The sequence below is a fragment of the Epinephelus fuscoguttatus genome, linkage group LG12 (assembly GCF_011397635.1).
Source record: "Epinephelus fuscoguttatus linkage group LG12, E.fuscoguttatus.final_Chr_v1".
Taxonomy (NCBI): domain Eukaryota; kingdom Metazoa; phylum Chordata; class Actinopteri; order Perciformes; family Serranidae; genus Epinephelus; species Epinephelus fuscoguttatus.
Window position 1 is genome coordinate 10,592,979 of NC_064763.1, and position 15,518 is coordinate 10,608,496.

General features: G+C 40.3%; 1 protein-coding gene across 12 annotated transcripts in view; it reads left to right on the forward strand.

Moving 5' to 3' along the window:
• The window catches only part of LOC125898059 (RNA-binding protein Musashi homolog 2), a 302,500-nt gene that overhangs the window by 261,432 nt on the left and 25,550 nt on the right, over window positions 1-15,518 (forward strand). For 7 of the 12 annotated variants that reach the window (XM_049591666.1, XM_049591667.1, XM_049591665.1 and 4 more), the window contains one exon: window positions 9,945-10,064. In XM_049591666.1, the coding sequence (XP_049447623.1) occupies window positions 9,945-10,064 (120 nt within the window). Of the gene's footprint in view, window positions 1-2,285; window positions 2,408-9,944; window positions 10,065-15,518 lie in introns of those variants that run through there. The other 5 variants (XM_049591670.1, XM_049591669.1, XM_049591676.1 and 2 more) reach the window with 2 other exon arrangements.

The window sequence follows — 15,518 nt, forward strand, 5'->3', positions numbered from 1 at the left end:
GCAACAGAAAATTGACTATGCTTATCACACTGTAGAGGTTTAGGAGTCTTGGTGTTGTAGAGCCAGTATATTGGCCCTCTACTGTATTTTATTTTATTTTTTTTAAGATATTTTTTGGGGCTTTTTAGCCTTTACTGTATAGGACAGACAAGCGTGAAGGGGGAAGAGAGAGAGGGAGTGACATGCAGCAAAGGGCCACAGGCTGGAGTCAAACCCGGGCCGCTGCGGCAACAGCCTTGTACATGGGGCGCCTGCTCTACCACTAAGCCACCGGCGCCCCCACCCTCTACTGTATTAACCATGAATGTACCTGGTGTATCAAATGGCAAACCACTGCATGGCTCCTGGTATGAAGACATACATCATGTCATGTGGTCAGCTGTTAAATGCAGTTGAGTCGTTGACATGAGCAGCTGTTGTGCTAACCGACATGTCAACCCACTTCTAAGCATCAGTGTCTCATGATACTGGGATATCATATTAAAGTGTAGCTTCAATATGATAAGTTGCTTTATTTGTATTACTTCTACGGCATGTAACTCCATTATTAAAATGACCCTAATGGTCATAAGCTTTGATGTTTCTGTGATATTTTCAGTGTGTTTCATTATTATTTCAGTGTTATTATTATGTAGCTGCAACACTTCCACACTCTTTCTTAGTCTGTTATATTTGCATTAAGAATTACCCAAATTAAAGGTATGCAGCAGTTTTGAACTTTCATGAATTTGGTGGACTCATGATTCATCACAAGCCATGATATCCTGACTTTTAGTCCCTAGTAGGGGCGTACCTCCAAAAAAGACCAGATCCTACAATTTCCATAGTGCAATTTGTCTTTTATTAGACCCTCCCTCTCAGGTAAATGCCCATGTCTTTCAGACTCCACACCTCCCCTGCATAACACATGCTTTCTGTTCTAAGTCTTTAGTTTCCAAGCTCAAGCCGAGATAATCCTGATAACATCATCAGGCTAGATGAGAAAAGTGGACTTGATGTGTAATATCAGCAGAGTAGCCCTTCAAGAGTGTAGTTAAGTCATAGACAGCTTAAAGATTAATGGACGTAGCCATCGCGAGTCACCCATTTGTTTCAAGCCTCAAGTTTGGGATTTTGAAAATAGCAAAGTGTCACCTGAGAGAACTCATTTGCTAGCTGCTAGCTTAGTTAACCTGGTGCTTTTGCATTTATGGTTAACTGTGATAGTGCTAATGCTAATTTCCTTTTGCTTAAAACCATTAAAACAAAATGTATTTTCTGGAAAAACAGAACACCTGATTCCTGAGTGAGTCTTTTAGTGCAACCAAATGCTGAACATGACTTTTTTTTAGGATACCAATTGTTACAATTAACGTTAACTTTCATAACCTGAAAACACACTGAAATAGCAACAGCTACAGCTAAATCTATACTTTGAGTCTTAATAATATTTAAACAGGCCAGTAATGTAAAAGTTTATTATCTTTACAGTTGTTATAAAGGGGAGAATTAGCTGAAGAGACCAAAACTGTTCTTTGTACCAGGCTATAAACATGTTTATTGCTGCTGTAAAGTTGGGCACTGTAACATGGCGGTCTATGGGGATTGACACGCCTTTGGAGCCAGCCTCAAGTGGCCATTTGAGGAACTACAGTTTTTGGCACTTCTGCGTTGGCTGCATTTTTTTAGCTTCAGCAGATGCTGCTTGGTTAAAGTAAGGCAACCTGATTTCCTCCGTACCCCAAGTTTAAATGAGCTGTGTAACTCTCAGGTTGATGTTTAATTGGACATGTAGAATTATTGACAAAGGACATACAGATTAGTATGGATGGATTTATAAAGCATCTTTGTGTTAGCTCTTGACTTGCCATTTTACACTTACATTTCTTTTTGTTATTTGTTTAATTTTTCCACTATCTCTGCCATTTTGTATCAAACATACCAGTTGGCATCCTGTTCACTGTGTGACCTTTGTGGCACGTGCACAGAATTCAAACACCGAAAGAAAGCAGACGTACACATGGCAAGATTAATTTGAATGATTGACAAGCAACCCAGCTCTGTTAATCAAGTTATGCTTACTCTGATTAGGACCTTAATGCGAGTAAGATAACCCGGTTAAGGTGTTTACATGAGAGTTGCAATAATATGTGTATTGCATTAGTCTGGTTATAATTGAATTATTGGTGTGCATGTAAATGCTTTCTCTCTCTCTCTCTCTCTCTCTCTCTCTCTCTCTCTCTGGCTCATTCCCAGACAGCAGTCTCTGTATTTTATGTGGGGGGAAATCTCTGTGTGTACTGTAGGTCTCCGTTGATCAGAGGAGAGGTGAGACATGAGCATGTGTGCAGCAGTTCATATGAAAGCCACCTGGCTCTCTCCAGCTCTGTGATTTATGCCTTTGATAACAACAACCCAGAGATGCTTTCAACAACAACAAAGTAGCGCTGAAGGATGACAACAATGGGACACTTGTCAGTCTGGAGATGAAAAGATGTCTTGCTAGGTGCCTGTCTCTTTTTTAACTTTGATATATATAAATATATATATATATATATATATTTTCTTTTGTTTTGTTTATTTGTCTGTATGTGTTTCTCCGCATCTTATCAAAGGTTATTGATGAAGCAAAATGTGAAGTGGAGTCAGTTTTCCATCTCTGACAGAATGCCTCCCTCCTCCTGTGAGAGGGCGGCAGTGTGCTTGGCTGCCTCTGCTATGACTTATCAACAGACTTATTTCCGCTGGCTTGTCCTTCTTACTGTCATACAGTGACAGGAAAAACATGCATCTCCTGTAGGATTTCTTATATTTTTCTCACATTTTCTACATGGAGTTGCAGTCAGCAGTGACACCTATATGAGTGATTCGTCAACACTCATATGAAGCAAATTCAAAATAGAAAAATCTAAAGATAATTAGCAAGTAGCTACTGACTGTCAGTTTGAAAAAAAAAAAATCACTTACCGTATTCTCATTGTAGTAGACAGTATTAGAAACTTAACAAATTACATGGAAGGCCTTACTTGCAAAATTATTATGCATCAGTGCAGCTAGTGTCATTCTGCCTGGCCTGCTATTGTAGAACATGAAACTACAACTTAACAATAATTTAACATTCTGAGAGGAAACCAATACTTTAATTTTGTTATCCCTGCAGGCCAGTGACAACTGTAGCTGAAGGCATTATATTTGCTTGTTGTTCGTTTGTACGCCAGTTCTGTTCACTTGAACCCAATATCTCAAGAAGGCCTTGAGGGAATTTCTTCAAACTTGGCACAAACGTCCACTTAAACTCAAGGATTAACTGATTGGATTTTGGTAGTCAAAGGTCACTGTGACCTCACAAAACACATTTTTGGCCATAACCCAAGAATTCCTACTCAAATTATGACAAAATTTTCCACAAATGTCTTTTCAGATAAAATGATGAAGTAATGACATTTTATATCCAAAAGGTCAACTTCATTGTGACATCATAATGTCCTGCAAAAACATTTTCAGTGTCTACCTTGAAACTGTGCTGATTGTATAAATCTTCTGTGCTGTCAGGTTATAGATGTGTGTGAAGCATCCATGTTTTGGAATTGGTAGCTTTTTTTTTGCAGCAACATCCATATTTGAAGCATTGTCAACCATAGTGGCTACGTATGATGATGGACAGACACTGGTGCAACCTGTATCTTGACTGGTTGGCAGAAGAATGCAACCGCCAAGTGGTTATTCTAGTTTTTTTGTATGTTTATGCGTTGTTTTTACTGTTACTTCATATTTACATGGTGGTGAAATTAATGCCCAAGTTTTAGGTGAGTATTTTAACACCACAGTATCTCTGTATTATCCAATATAAGAAATGTAGATCACTTTTCTAACCTTAGTTTTGTTTTCAGAATAAATATTTTCATTTGTAAGATTACCACTGATTTAGTGGTGTAGAATAATAGTGCTTTATTGTAGGTGTGGCTATTATGTTTTACCAGAATGTAATAAAATCTCATTTCGTAAAATAATTCTGTGCTCAAAACACCTTACAGAATTCCATGAGGATGAATTAGACACTTGTGTCCTGGCATTATTTCTTCCTCAATTCCTTATTCCCTTTGTCCTTTCATCTCTTTGTCTTCTTCTTCTACTGATGTAGCTGCTGTCCTTCTCTGTTCATCTGTCTCACTCATCTCTGCTCTTTACTGTTCATCTATCTCACTCCTCCTGTCTGCCCTCAAAACTGACTAGTTTCAGGCTGAAAGCCTTGTACATAAAGCTACTTTTTGAACCAGCGTAGCATGAAACTCTGTTAGCCAGCAAGCTAACCCTGGTTAATTGCACTCCAATTTAATAAGCATGGAATGTCTTTCTCATTAGCTCATTATTTTTTTTTTTTTTATGAATGTGTAATGTTAAACTAAAATCTTGGTAAAGAAAAACTTTGATGCTGCACATTATTCACACTGTGTAAGTCCTTCTCTAAATCTCAGTACTGTGCTACATGAAGTCCTATTAGTTTTTAGGTTCAAAGACATATTAAATGCGGGCATAGGCTACTTCATCCATAGGGCTGTCCGTAGAGTATCAGCTGTCCCTGGGCTCCTCCTGTGCATTAGAGAGCTGACAGTTCTTCTTATAGCAGAAATGAGTGGAGTGCTCTGTGACTGATGGAGCTCCTTTGTCAATGACGGGGGAGCTGCTGCTGGCAGTTTTGGGCCAAAGAACAGTACAGATTACATTAACATCAGTCAAGCTGTTGTCAGACTGGTAGGACATAAATAGGACCTTATTGATGCATAATGCAACAACTTTTCATTGTGACGTTTTCTGAGTAATAGGATCAGAAAGTGGCCAGAAAGGCAGCGTGCCATAAAGATCTGCTGAAAAGTGTTAGAAATAGTGCATCGGGAGAATAATCAGATCTAATGTTTAGAATTGTAGGAGCCTATTAGCACAAGTTAAGATCATATGACATATGATTCACCTTCCTTCCATCTAAACTAGATGAAGCACACATACTCTAAAGAGCAGCTAACAGTGCAAATGCAGGCAATATGGGGCCTGGTATCTCAGGGCATAGTGACTGACTTTTGGCAATTTTGTTGTTAAAAGCGTGCGACGCAACCGCAGAGCAACTCGAAAACATGTTGACATTAGGAGGAGTACATCATCACCGGTCATGATGGGGGCTAGAATTAATATGACCAATTGCATCACCTCTTTTTCTCTCCTTTAAAAGCAGTACGATATTCAGCAAAGTGCTTTGACAGTTTTATAATAGAGAAAACAAAGCTTTTGACCTGGCCTGCACAGGCAGTCGGTGCAAACAAAAATACCAGGGAACCTTGACACAAAAATTGCACTGTGCTGTTTGATCACCGTGACACTGCCCCTACTGCGTCTCTCCTCCTACTTCAGTACAGTCAAGTTCACAGAGACTCACAAAATACAGGTGCAGGTAGAAAAGAGCTGGTGTGCACCCAAGAAAAATGCTACTTTACAGGCATAAAGCGGCAGTATGTGCTATGCACTGTCATGAAAATAGAGACTCATATGCTATGAATGCACATTGTGCTCCTTCAGTACAGAACTGTCAATACCATGAATTGGACACATCATTCTGTTTGGCAAGTTACCTTAGCTGAAAGTTTATTTAAGGGAAGGAAGGATATGGAGACATACAGTAGTTCTGAATGTTGGTCAGTATTTGCAAACAGTGGTCTTGGATGGATAAAAAATGCAAGTTTATGTCAAAGCTGCAACAACATAGACTACAAATTAAGTGAAAGTTTTTTAGTAGGGAGAGAGGTCCCAAGTCTTCAACTTAATCTCAAGCAAGTTCCAAGTGTCTGTGTCGAGAATCAGGAAGTCAAGTCGTTGCTATAATTTAAGCAAGACACAAGTCATATTAAAGTCTAATGATCTACCCCAGTTTTCCACATTTTAATCAGTACAAAGACAGTGGTCATGAAAAGTTAAGTGCTAGTTTCAGCATTAACAAAAACAAGCAGTCTGTTTAAGTTAGCTAGCTAACTTTTGTCCTGCCAATAAGCTAGCTAAAAAGACACATTCATGTACCTTCCTTTGGGGGTTTTGTGGTTGAAGTTGGATGTTGTGGTGGTTGCGTCACTGATGTTTGAGCTATAGACCTTGCAAACCAATGTTCTCTTCCTCCTGCCATCATTGAAAACATAATTCTTGAACCCAAATTTAATATTTTTGGACTATCCTCCTCTATGACAGCTGCTTCTTGCGTTGGCCACAGCTGGTCTGCCAAATCCTAGCAGGTTTCCAGGTTTGCGTGCATTGCACTTGAAATTAACCAATCATGTTTCAAGAACAAAATGTAATATCTCAATATGGGGTAGAATGCAAATATTTGATTAAACAAAAGTTGAGTCCTTTCGTGTCATGAATACCAAGTCAAATTCACATTGAGTCTTTTATTAATGTTAGTTAAGTAAGTCTCTAGTCTTCAAATTTGCAGCTCGGGTCTGACTTGAGTCAGGTCACGTGTGTAACGTCTCCCATCTCCCATCTCTCGGGCGAACACCTGAGGCTCGAAAATTTCTGGAGATATTTGCAACAGTTGTTGTTGTGAATATATGAACTTCTCTTGTGTTGAGAAAATGTATTTCTTTTTGCTTGAAGAGGGTGAAATATCTATGAGATTCTCGACAGTCCTCATCTTTCTAAAGGTCTAATCTTTCTTCCTTTCTGTGTGCACTCCTGAAGAAGGCTGAATTTCTTTGCCACAGGCTTGAGGAGAGAAAGCTGAGGACAGTTCCCCGGAGTCCGGACACCAAGGCCCCCGGGCCTCCACAGCTCATAAACAGATGTGTCCTTGTCCCCAGCCAAGCGCAGCCACTCAAGTGGCAAAGCAGGGGCCCAATAATTGTGAAGAATTGAAAGCTAAATATTGGCTTTATCTCCTCAGTAATAAAAGGGCCATGAAATTGATTTAATGCTGCAGCGCTTCTCTTGGGTGGCTTCTTACAGCGTGAGCACAAAACAATGAGCAGCAGCCATCTATTAATTAACCCACCTAATCCTGCAAAGTTAATCTCTCACCACAACTTTGCCCGCAACTAACTTCCAAGCCAGTGGGTCTATTGGGGGTGTCATGACAATGGCAGCGAGGGGAAGATAGATTCAGCACTTAGGAAAGGAGAGAGAGAGAGAGAGAAAAGGAAAAAGAGGTGGAGAGTGCTGCATGAAACAGTGTTCCGCACAGCAACCATGGGGACACTGTAAGTGGAAATGCAGGGGTGCATGGGCATCATTAGCATAGTATCAGAGTTGATTTGTGTTTTTGTGAAAAGAGGCGGAGAATATCATTTGAGCTGAAGGAATCAGGTCCTGGTGTGTTGCGGCAGCAGTAGCATAAATGCGGCTGATTTTAGTTGCCTTTTGTCGTCGTTTTTGTATTTCTTTCCCCTGTCGCCATGCCGCCCCGGTCTCTGATTCTCTCCTGAGCTGTTAGATAGTGGGGTGGGGGTGCCATTTCTTTCTCTTCTTCACCTGCCTGCCAGTCGCAACATGATGGCACCTCACACCCAACACACACATTCGTGGTCATATTGTGTCGACAGAGTTGTGAATTACCTTCTTCTCAGCCGGCTGATGAAAAGCTATGTGTTTTTCTCTTCGGCTGCGGCTCATCTGACCCTGCCCTGTCACCTCCTCCCCCTCCCTCCCTCTCATCAGTCCTTTGTGTGAGCCCCCTCTTCGTGGAATAGCAGTACAAGGCTGACTCGGAAAATAGGTCACCCGCTGGTGCTCCTCTCACCTCCACAGCATTCAAAAAAAAATAATCCTCTGTGGTGTCCTGTGCCATTTTGTCTAAACCACAGTCTCCAGAATATGGCCAAAACATAGGAGGAAACACACACATGCACACACACACTCAGCTAAAAGAGAAATCAAGAAAGACTCCAATTGAGGGAATTTGGAGATCATTTTTTTGCTAGTGAGGAAAGCATTTCCTGTGGAGATAATTTTAGGAGGCTGATTAGGCATAGACGGTGTTGAGCCCAGAGTGAGGAATCTCATCACCACTACTAATGACATGCCATTCCTGTGCTGAGAGAGGAGCCCGGGCCCTGGGCATGGACTAGCCTCTGTCAGCCACCTCTAGCTACTGTGTTCATTAAGGCCAACAATGTAATTACAATTCACAGATACTGCGTTGGCTTAATTACAGACTGATTATTAGGCTGATATTTGTTGGAATAATCAGAGCCTAAAGAAGTGGATTTATATTTGCATGGTATTAAGGCCTTTCAGTTATTAGTGTATCATAAACTGACAATTTGGACAGATTTATGCTTTTAAAGCTTCCCAAATTTCAGCATTGGGGTACTCTAAATATTTACATAAGTAGAAACAAGCACAAGAGACTTGTTCAGTCTTCACATAAGCGAACAGATTGAGGTCTCTTCTGAATGACAAATCATTCAACAGATGTCTCCATCTGATTGTGGGAATTATTTTTCCACTGTATATCTTCTACCTGAAGAGCCTAACAAAGAAAAAGGGGGAATACTTTGCCTCTTGTATTACAGTCGATGATTCTGATTTCACTAAAACTCACAGTAATTGGGAGCACTCCCGAACAAAATGCAGGGACGGTCCCCAGAGGTAGGGCTATTATGCCCATGTCTATGCAGCTCAGAAGTGGCTGTAATCTTTCATCCAAAGCATGTGACATAAACTCCCCCCAGAGCCAAATGCTTTCACTAATATAATCAGGGACTTAGTGAATTGCTTAAGTCAGTTTACTCACAGTTTTATAGATGAATAACAATTTGCTATCAGACAGAAATTTACAAAGGAAAATTTATAGGATATTAATTTACATCTTGGTAAATATTCAATACAATCACTTGAATATTTTAAAGTTACTGTTAAAGACGTTTTGAAGCCCCAGTGTGTAAGATTTAGGGGGATTTAGTGGCATCTAGAGGTGAGGATTTCAAATTGCACCCAGCTGAAACTTCTCCCGCCTAGAATTCTTTCAGTGTTTATTGTTCAGGAGGTTTTTACCTACAGAAGTCTATTCCTCTTTAAAACAAATACACCTGGTTATTCAAACCAGTAAAATAACTGATCAAAGCAGTTTCATGTTATAAATCAGTGTTTCTCCTGCGCTGTTTGGCACGTAGCACACAGGCTGCCAGCCAAGCATCTGCTAATGTATGCTCACCTTTTCTGTCTGATAACTTAAGATCCAGACATTTGCTAGGTTTTTACCGGGATCTGTGTTATTCGCAACAGACCAGGTGATTTAAACCAGTAAAAACGGCAAATAAAGCAGTTTAACATTCAACAATCTTTGTTTTTCTGCTTGTCACAGAGGGGCTGCTGACTATAGTTGCCAGCATGCAAATTGCCCTATCTAGAGCTAGTGTTTGGTTTGTCCATTCTGGGCTAGTATAGAAACATGGAGGTGCAATATGACCATCTCTGTGAACAAGAGCCCACTTCCTATGTAGATATAAACGGCTCAGTCTAGGGAACAAAAACACAGTGATTCTTATTTTCAGCTGATAATACATTAAATAAAACAAGCATTTCTGCCAATATATCTCCCTAAATCCTACACGCTAGACCTTTAAATCATAAAATCACAAATGTCTTTGTTCTGTGCAGTCTGCTATAATTTGATATTTGCCTCATGATGATCATAACAAGTACACTGGGGACATAGTTTATTTAAATTCTAATGTGATATCCGGTGAGTTGCTCATGGCTATCTTTCTGTGTATGGATCAGTGGGTCTGCAGGGTTTTGAATATCACAGTGGGTTCAGTAAGAGTCTGCTGATAGATGTCTCCCTGACATGAGCCCCCGTCTCTGACAGCTATAGTTTTATCCTGTAGCTCAGTGCTGGTATCAACATTCTCCTGTAGCTCTGGGACGTACTCATCCATGTGCAGGAAGTGATGCGTGTGTGTATGTATGTGTGTGTGTGCCTGCAGGCTTCCCAGCGACAGCGTACGGACCGGTGGCAGCAGCGGCAGTAGCAGCAGCGCGTGGCTCAGGTAGGGGGGCCCGTGGAAGAGGCGGCTACTTGGCGTACCCACAGAGCACAGGGCCAGGTAAACGCTCTGTCCATGTTCTGTGTGGCTGCTGCTCTCTCCAACTTCTCCTGCTCTGCTTCTCCCCATAGACATAGTCCCCTGAGCCCCCTTGCACACACTCCAGCCAGTTTAGACTGACAGCACTGTACACACATACAGTAGAGATTATATCCAAGATCCCTATATATAACTGTAACACTAAAAATTTGTAGAGCTTATGTAGAAAAAACTAAGATTGATTGATTGATTTCATTCAAAAATTGAGAATTGCCATGAAAATTGAGTTGCACCAACTATATAAAACATTTTCAACTCTATTTGTGTTTTGTATAAAATCTACACTAAATAATTAGTTAAAGGTATACTATACAGGAAATGACAGTTGTTTGTAAACAATATTGCCAGTGAAAGTGAAAGCCAACCCAGGTTTCACTCTTTTTTTGGAACAAGGTTTGTCCCTTAGGTGTCACGTTTTGTGTCCACAAATTTTGTAGCTTCCTCTTGGATGTGTGTTGGCACATATTGACCTGTGTCAGAAACATTTCAACCTCTGCGTAATAAGAAGAAAATAATAAAATACAGGCAGAGGGCAGAGTCTCTGCAGATGAATATACCATCACATACTTGTGGGTCAGAAGTGATGATTGAGAGGGATTACTCCTGTATGAGTCTATGTCTTGTATTTTTTAGAAAAAAACTTGCATAGTATACCTTTAATATTAACACAATTCCCATTTTGATAAATTAAACTGAAGAACACACATCATTTATATGTAATAATCAAGTGCATTAAATAATTCGTGTTAGTATCACCAACTTCCTGTATCTCAGCAACAGAGTATTACAACAGAATTTAAACTTAAACATGTAAACTAGCTTAACAAAAAAAGGTAAAACACTGACACTTTCAATAGCCCCTTTTCCACCGCAGGAACTTTTCTCATTTACTTTTGAAAAGCCTCGGTGCGTTGCCACTGAAATTACCCGGGGAAAAAACTTTCTTTCAACCCCAAACTTTTCCTGAAAAAAGTATCTAGTAGGAGAGTAGGACTTTTCAGATTACCTGGAATTCTTCTACACTCGTTACTGTAAGTGACATTAACCTTAGAGAGCAAGAAGCCGATAATTTATCCATACATGTGTTCAGCAAGCGTCAACATGTAGACAGCGATATTCAATATGCTCCGTCCACAGTCTCTCATCCACCGTCACTAACATTATGTCTTACACAAGGACAGCATGCTAGTTCAGCTGATAGCAAATTGTACTAATAAACTCAAATGACAGCTGTCTGTATGTAGACTAACTTAGTTTGACACTTAAAATACTTTTTTAACTTAGCTGCTGGCACAGACACACAGCCCCTCCTCTCCCCACACCGACATGTAACCAGCCAAGCTGGCAGAGCCAAATACAGGGCACACGCCAAATCATCTATGTCATCACGCTGATTTGAATAAATTTTCCGGAACTTTGAGGTGCAGTGGAAACTCAAACCACACAGATTACCAGGAATTATTTTACCCAGGTAAATAAATTCCTGGTAATAAAAGTTCCTGGAAATGTTGATGGGAAAAAAAGTTCCCTACACAAAAATTACAGTTTGACCCTGCAGTGTGTTGAATATCAGTTTCCAAAATACCTACCCTCTAAGCCATTTAGCTGGGAAAAAGGTGAATTTAAAAACCTTCACAGCTCCCACACAACACTCGTTCTGGAACATACTTAACTAATCTGTATGCGCAGTTCACAGCACTGACACATGTACTGAGTGTCTCAAGAAAGTTTCCAGCAATCACAGCTTCCAAAATTACAAACCACTAAAAAGACACAGACTGTTTTAAAGTGCAGCTTAACATCTCATTTATGAACACAGTCCATTAAACCATGAACTTCAAAAAAATTCCCCACAACATTAAAAGCAAAACTTGTAGCTCCACACTACACCCCCATACTGCAACACTCAGAATGAACATACATATTTGAGTAAACAAGATTCACAGCCATTATGTAACATAATGCAAGCCAAGCTGGTGTACGTGCAGGTTGGTTGTACCCTCACTGTTTCAAGTCTTTCAAAGAGTCTTTGAAACACTTCAGAAGTCTGAAAAGTTTGGATGGATAGTTCAGACTGAGGCTGTATGTCAGGCAGGGGAGAGAGCAGAATGCAGAAAGCACCAGTCACATTATCAAGACCAGGCGATGATGCTGCTCATTCAGCAGCTGCTGTCTGCTGTTCCTTATGAGACACAATAATAGACCACAGTTATTATAACTATACTCTGGCACATTTGTTGATAAATTCAAGATATGTTAGGTGATTTAATTAAGATAATGCTTCATTCCTTTAGTCTCTCTGGAGTAAAGCATCGTCTCAGCTACAGGCTGAAATGTTCCAACAGTGTCAGTGAAGAGAAAGTTTTATTTGTAATCATTTTGTTAACAACAAACTGTATGATATATGATTTAACCCTGTCAGAACTTTTACACTTACACTTCAGATGAATTGGGGCCATTTACTCACTATGCTAACCCACTGCTCCCCCTTGGAGTTTGATCTGTACCCATTTAGCTGTGACATAAATGTAGATGCAAAGAGAACAGCTCTGCATTTTCCAAAGTCTTTGTTTATCTGCAGGAAAGACACTTGTTGGTTACTCTGACATACAGGAGGATGCAGACCAAACAAAAGAGGCACCATCCAATATGATAAGACAGAGTACTCCTACTAAAGTCAGAGAGGGACTGAATCAACTCTACAGTGTTAGGAAATCAAGTTCAAACACAGATTTCTGTTTCTGACAAAGTTTAAAGTTAACACAAATATTTTAACCTGTTGTGCAAAAATAAGACAAAATATCTAAGAAAAAACCCCAACTTCAAACGAAAGCACTTGAGTGTGTTTTCTAAGAACTCAAACCTTTTTCAATTTTCACAAAATTTCCCCCAAAATAACCCTTCGATTCCTGTGGTCCACACATACAAACACACTCACTGCAACTGAAATAAAATATATTGCGCTTTAACCAAAAATCAAACAATGCCAGCCTGAGTCTTAACTCCAATGACTTGGAGGCTAATGGTCTGCAAGTAATGCCCACTTCACCTGATAATTCAAAATAAAACACACATGCAACATAGTTCACATCCACAAGTCCACCTGGAGCATGAGCAAGGGAAAGAGGGAGAACACAGACAGACTGATGAACTGAAAGCTGCGAGTAGATTTCAGGCTGAACGCTGCAACAGTCCAACACGGTGCTCTGGCTGGCAGCGGTAGTTCAGAATGAAGCTATGGTAGGCAAGAGACATCTCCTCCTCACACGGTCCATAGACAGTTTCCTTTACCTTGAACACAAACGCCCTTCACCTCTTTTATCAATCAGTCATTAAAAAGATATGGTCACACATATTATGCCATTTAGTTTATGAGTGAGATACAATCTAAAAGGAGGTCACAGTGGTTTCTGTAAATAATTTTTCAAAAATGTTTGAAAACTAGGCAATACATTTACACTCTGTCTAAACATTTGACGAGAAATATATTCTATGGTATGTTACCTAGTTACCGTGAAAACTCAAGTATCTCAGGGATTAAGTACAAAGATGGATTGTCCCTTAAAATAGCAGTAAGTGAGTAGAAGGCGAGCAAGTAGTGAGTAGCCAGTAGAAGTCAACCACCTGACAATACAGTCAGTCATGTTTTTCTTCCTTTCTCTCTCTCTTCTTTACTTTTTCATGTACCTTTCTATCTATCTGGTACGACCTGACCATTTCAGAGTCAAAGCACCTTGAACCTTGGTGACTTTACCAGTGATCGTTTGCCATGTGGTTGCTCAGTCAGTGCCTCAGACATTTACTTCCAAAACAACCGCTCCATTAAAGCATAACCCAGTGGCCAGAAAAGATGTTGGCATTGTGCATATCTGCAAACCACGGATATGTTACATTTGCATGTTATTACCTAGCAGATTTGTTGAAACTTGTTTCTACAGTGCTGAGGTTTATGTGTGAGTAGCTTTAGGCACAACAAGCACTTGGTTTTGGTTTTGGCTTAAAATACCCAGTTTGGGGGGCACTATCTCGACAGGAAATGCAGCGATGTCTTAGTTAAAAAGCAACCGCTTTTCCCTGAAAAGCAGCAGGAAACACAGCCATGACTCGCTAGATCACAACCGGTTTTGTTGATTGTTGGTCTCGAACAGTGGTCGGCAGCTTGGCAGGCGTCTCACCTTCGTGTCACACCATCCACCATCCCCTCCACAGCCACTTCAGAAGCGTTGATACGATACATATGAAATGTACAAATGGAAGTGTTAGTAGTTTGCAGAAAAATACGGTGCCAACATTTTCCTCTGGTGACTGGGCTGTTACAGCATAATTACAGCAAACACCTTATTCACATACAGACGAATATCTCCCAAGAGATTTGTTCCAAAAACAAGATGCAAGCGTCTTTCTGTCTTAAACACAGGCATTGATTGTCTTGTTGGCTTCAATTTAGACATCCTGCTTTTTCCACCCTTACAACTGTAGATCATTCAATAGCTGTCAATAATAGCTCCCCTGGCTGAACACACAGCCTCCAGGCTTTAAGGGAGAGTGTCTTCCCTAATCAGACATACTATTAGAAGCTTGTTGGTAAAAATCTGTTTTAATTGTAACTTAGATGTTGTCTGGTGTGTGCAGTAGATAGAAGGCTAGTAGACAGTTGTTAATATCATGTGCTGTGATACCTGAAGTAACACAGGCAGCTACATACAAGCGGCTGCGGTGAATGCATATACCTACACGTGCACACACATACAGACACATTCCCCCACCTGTCCTCATTTGCACTATATTCAAATCAGCAGAGGGAACACTGGAAGCCAATCAGGTGCTCTTTCTTTCACATTGGGGCTATTTGATTTTTGCATTTTCAAAACAAACAATTTGCCCAACAATTGCAATGAACATCACTAAGAAGCAGGAATGTTGATTTGGGGTTAGCAGCAGCCAGGAAGCAAGAGACGTGATGGCAACCATTATGTACAGTTTAATTCTGACAGCTGCAAATGGAAGGGAGACAAGTAAATGACTATGAACAGGGGGTAAGGGGAGGGGGGAGGGTGAGAGTGGTAACAGTGACATCATGGGCCTGTTTTAGAGTGCTTAAACAGTCATGAGGCAGCAAAACATTGCTCAGTGAAATCTCCCCGCTCCCTCAGTGTATGGCAGAATCTGTCTGCAAATCAGGACGATTATCAAAATAACAGCAAGAAAATGTAGAATATGAATGTGATTAAAATATCTGTAGTTTGTTACCTAAATCAGCTGTGTCTGTGCATATCGTCACTATTTATTAACTGTTCTGTTCTTCAGAGAAGAGCTTCCCTAGCGCATCTTGATGATATAATAAGGGCAATCCTTCATTCTGTGGTTTATAACTTTCTGACAGTGTGAGAAATGATTTATTGATGATTTGTTAAG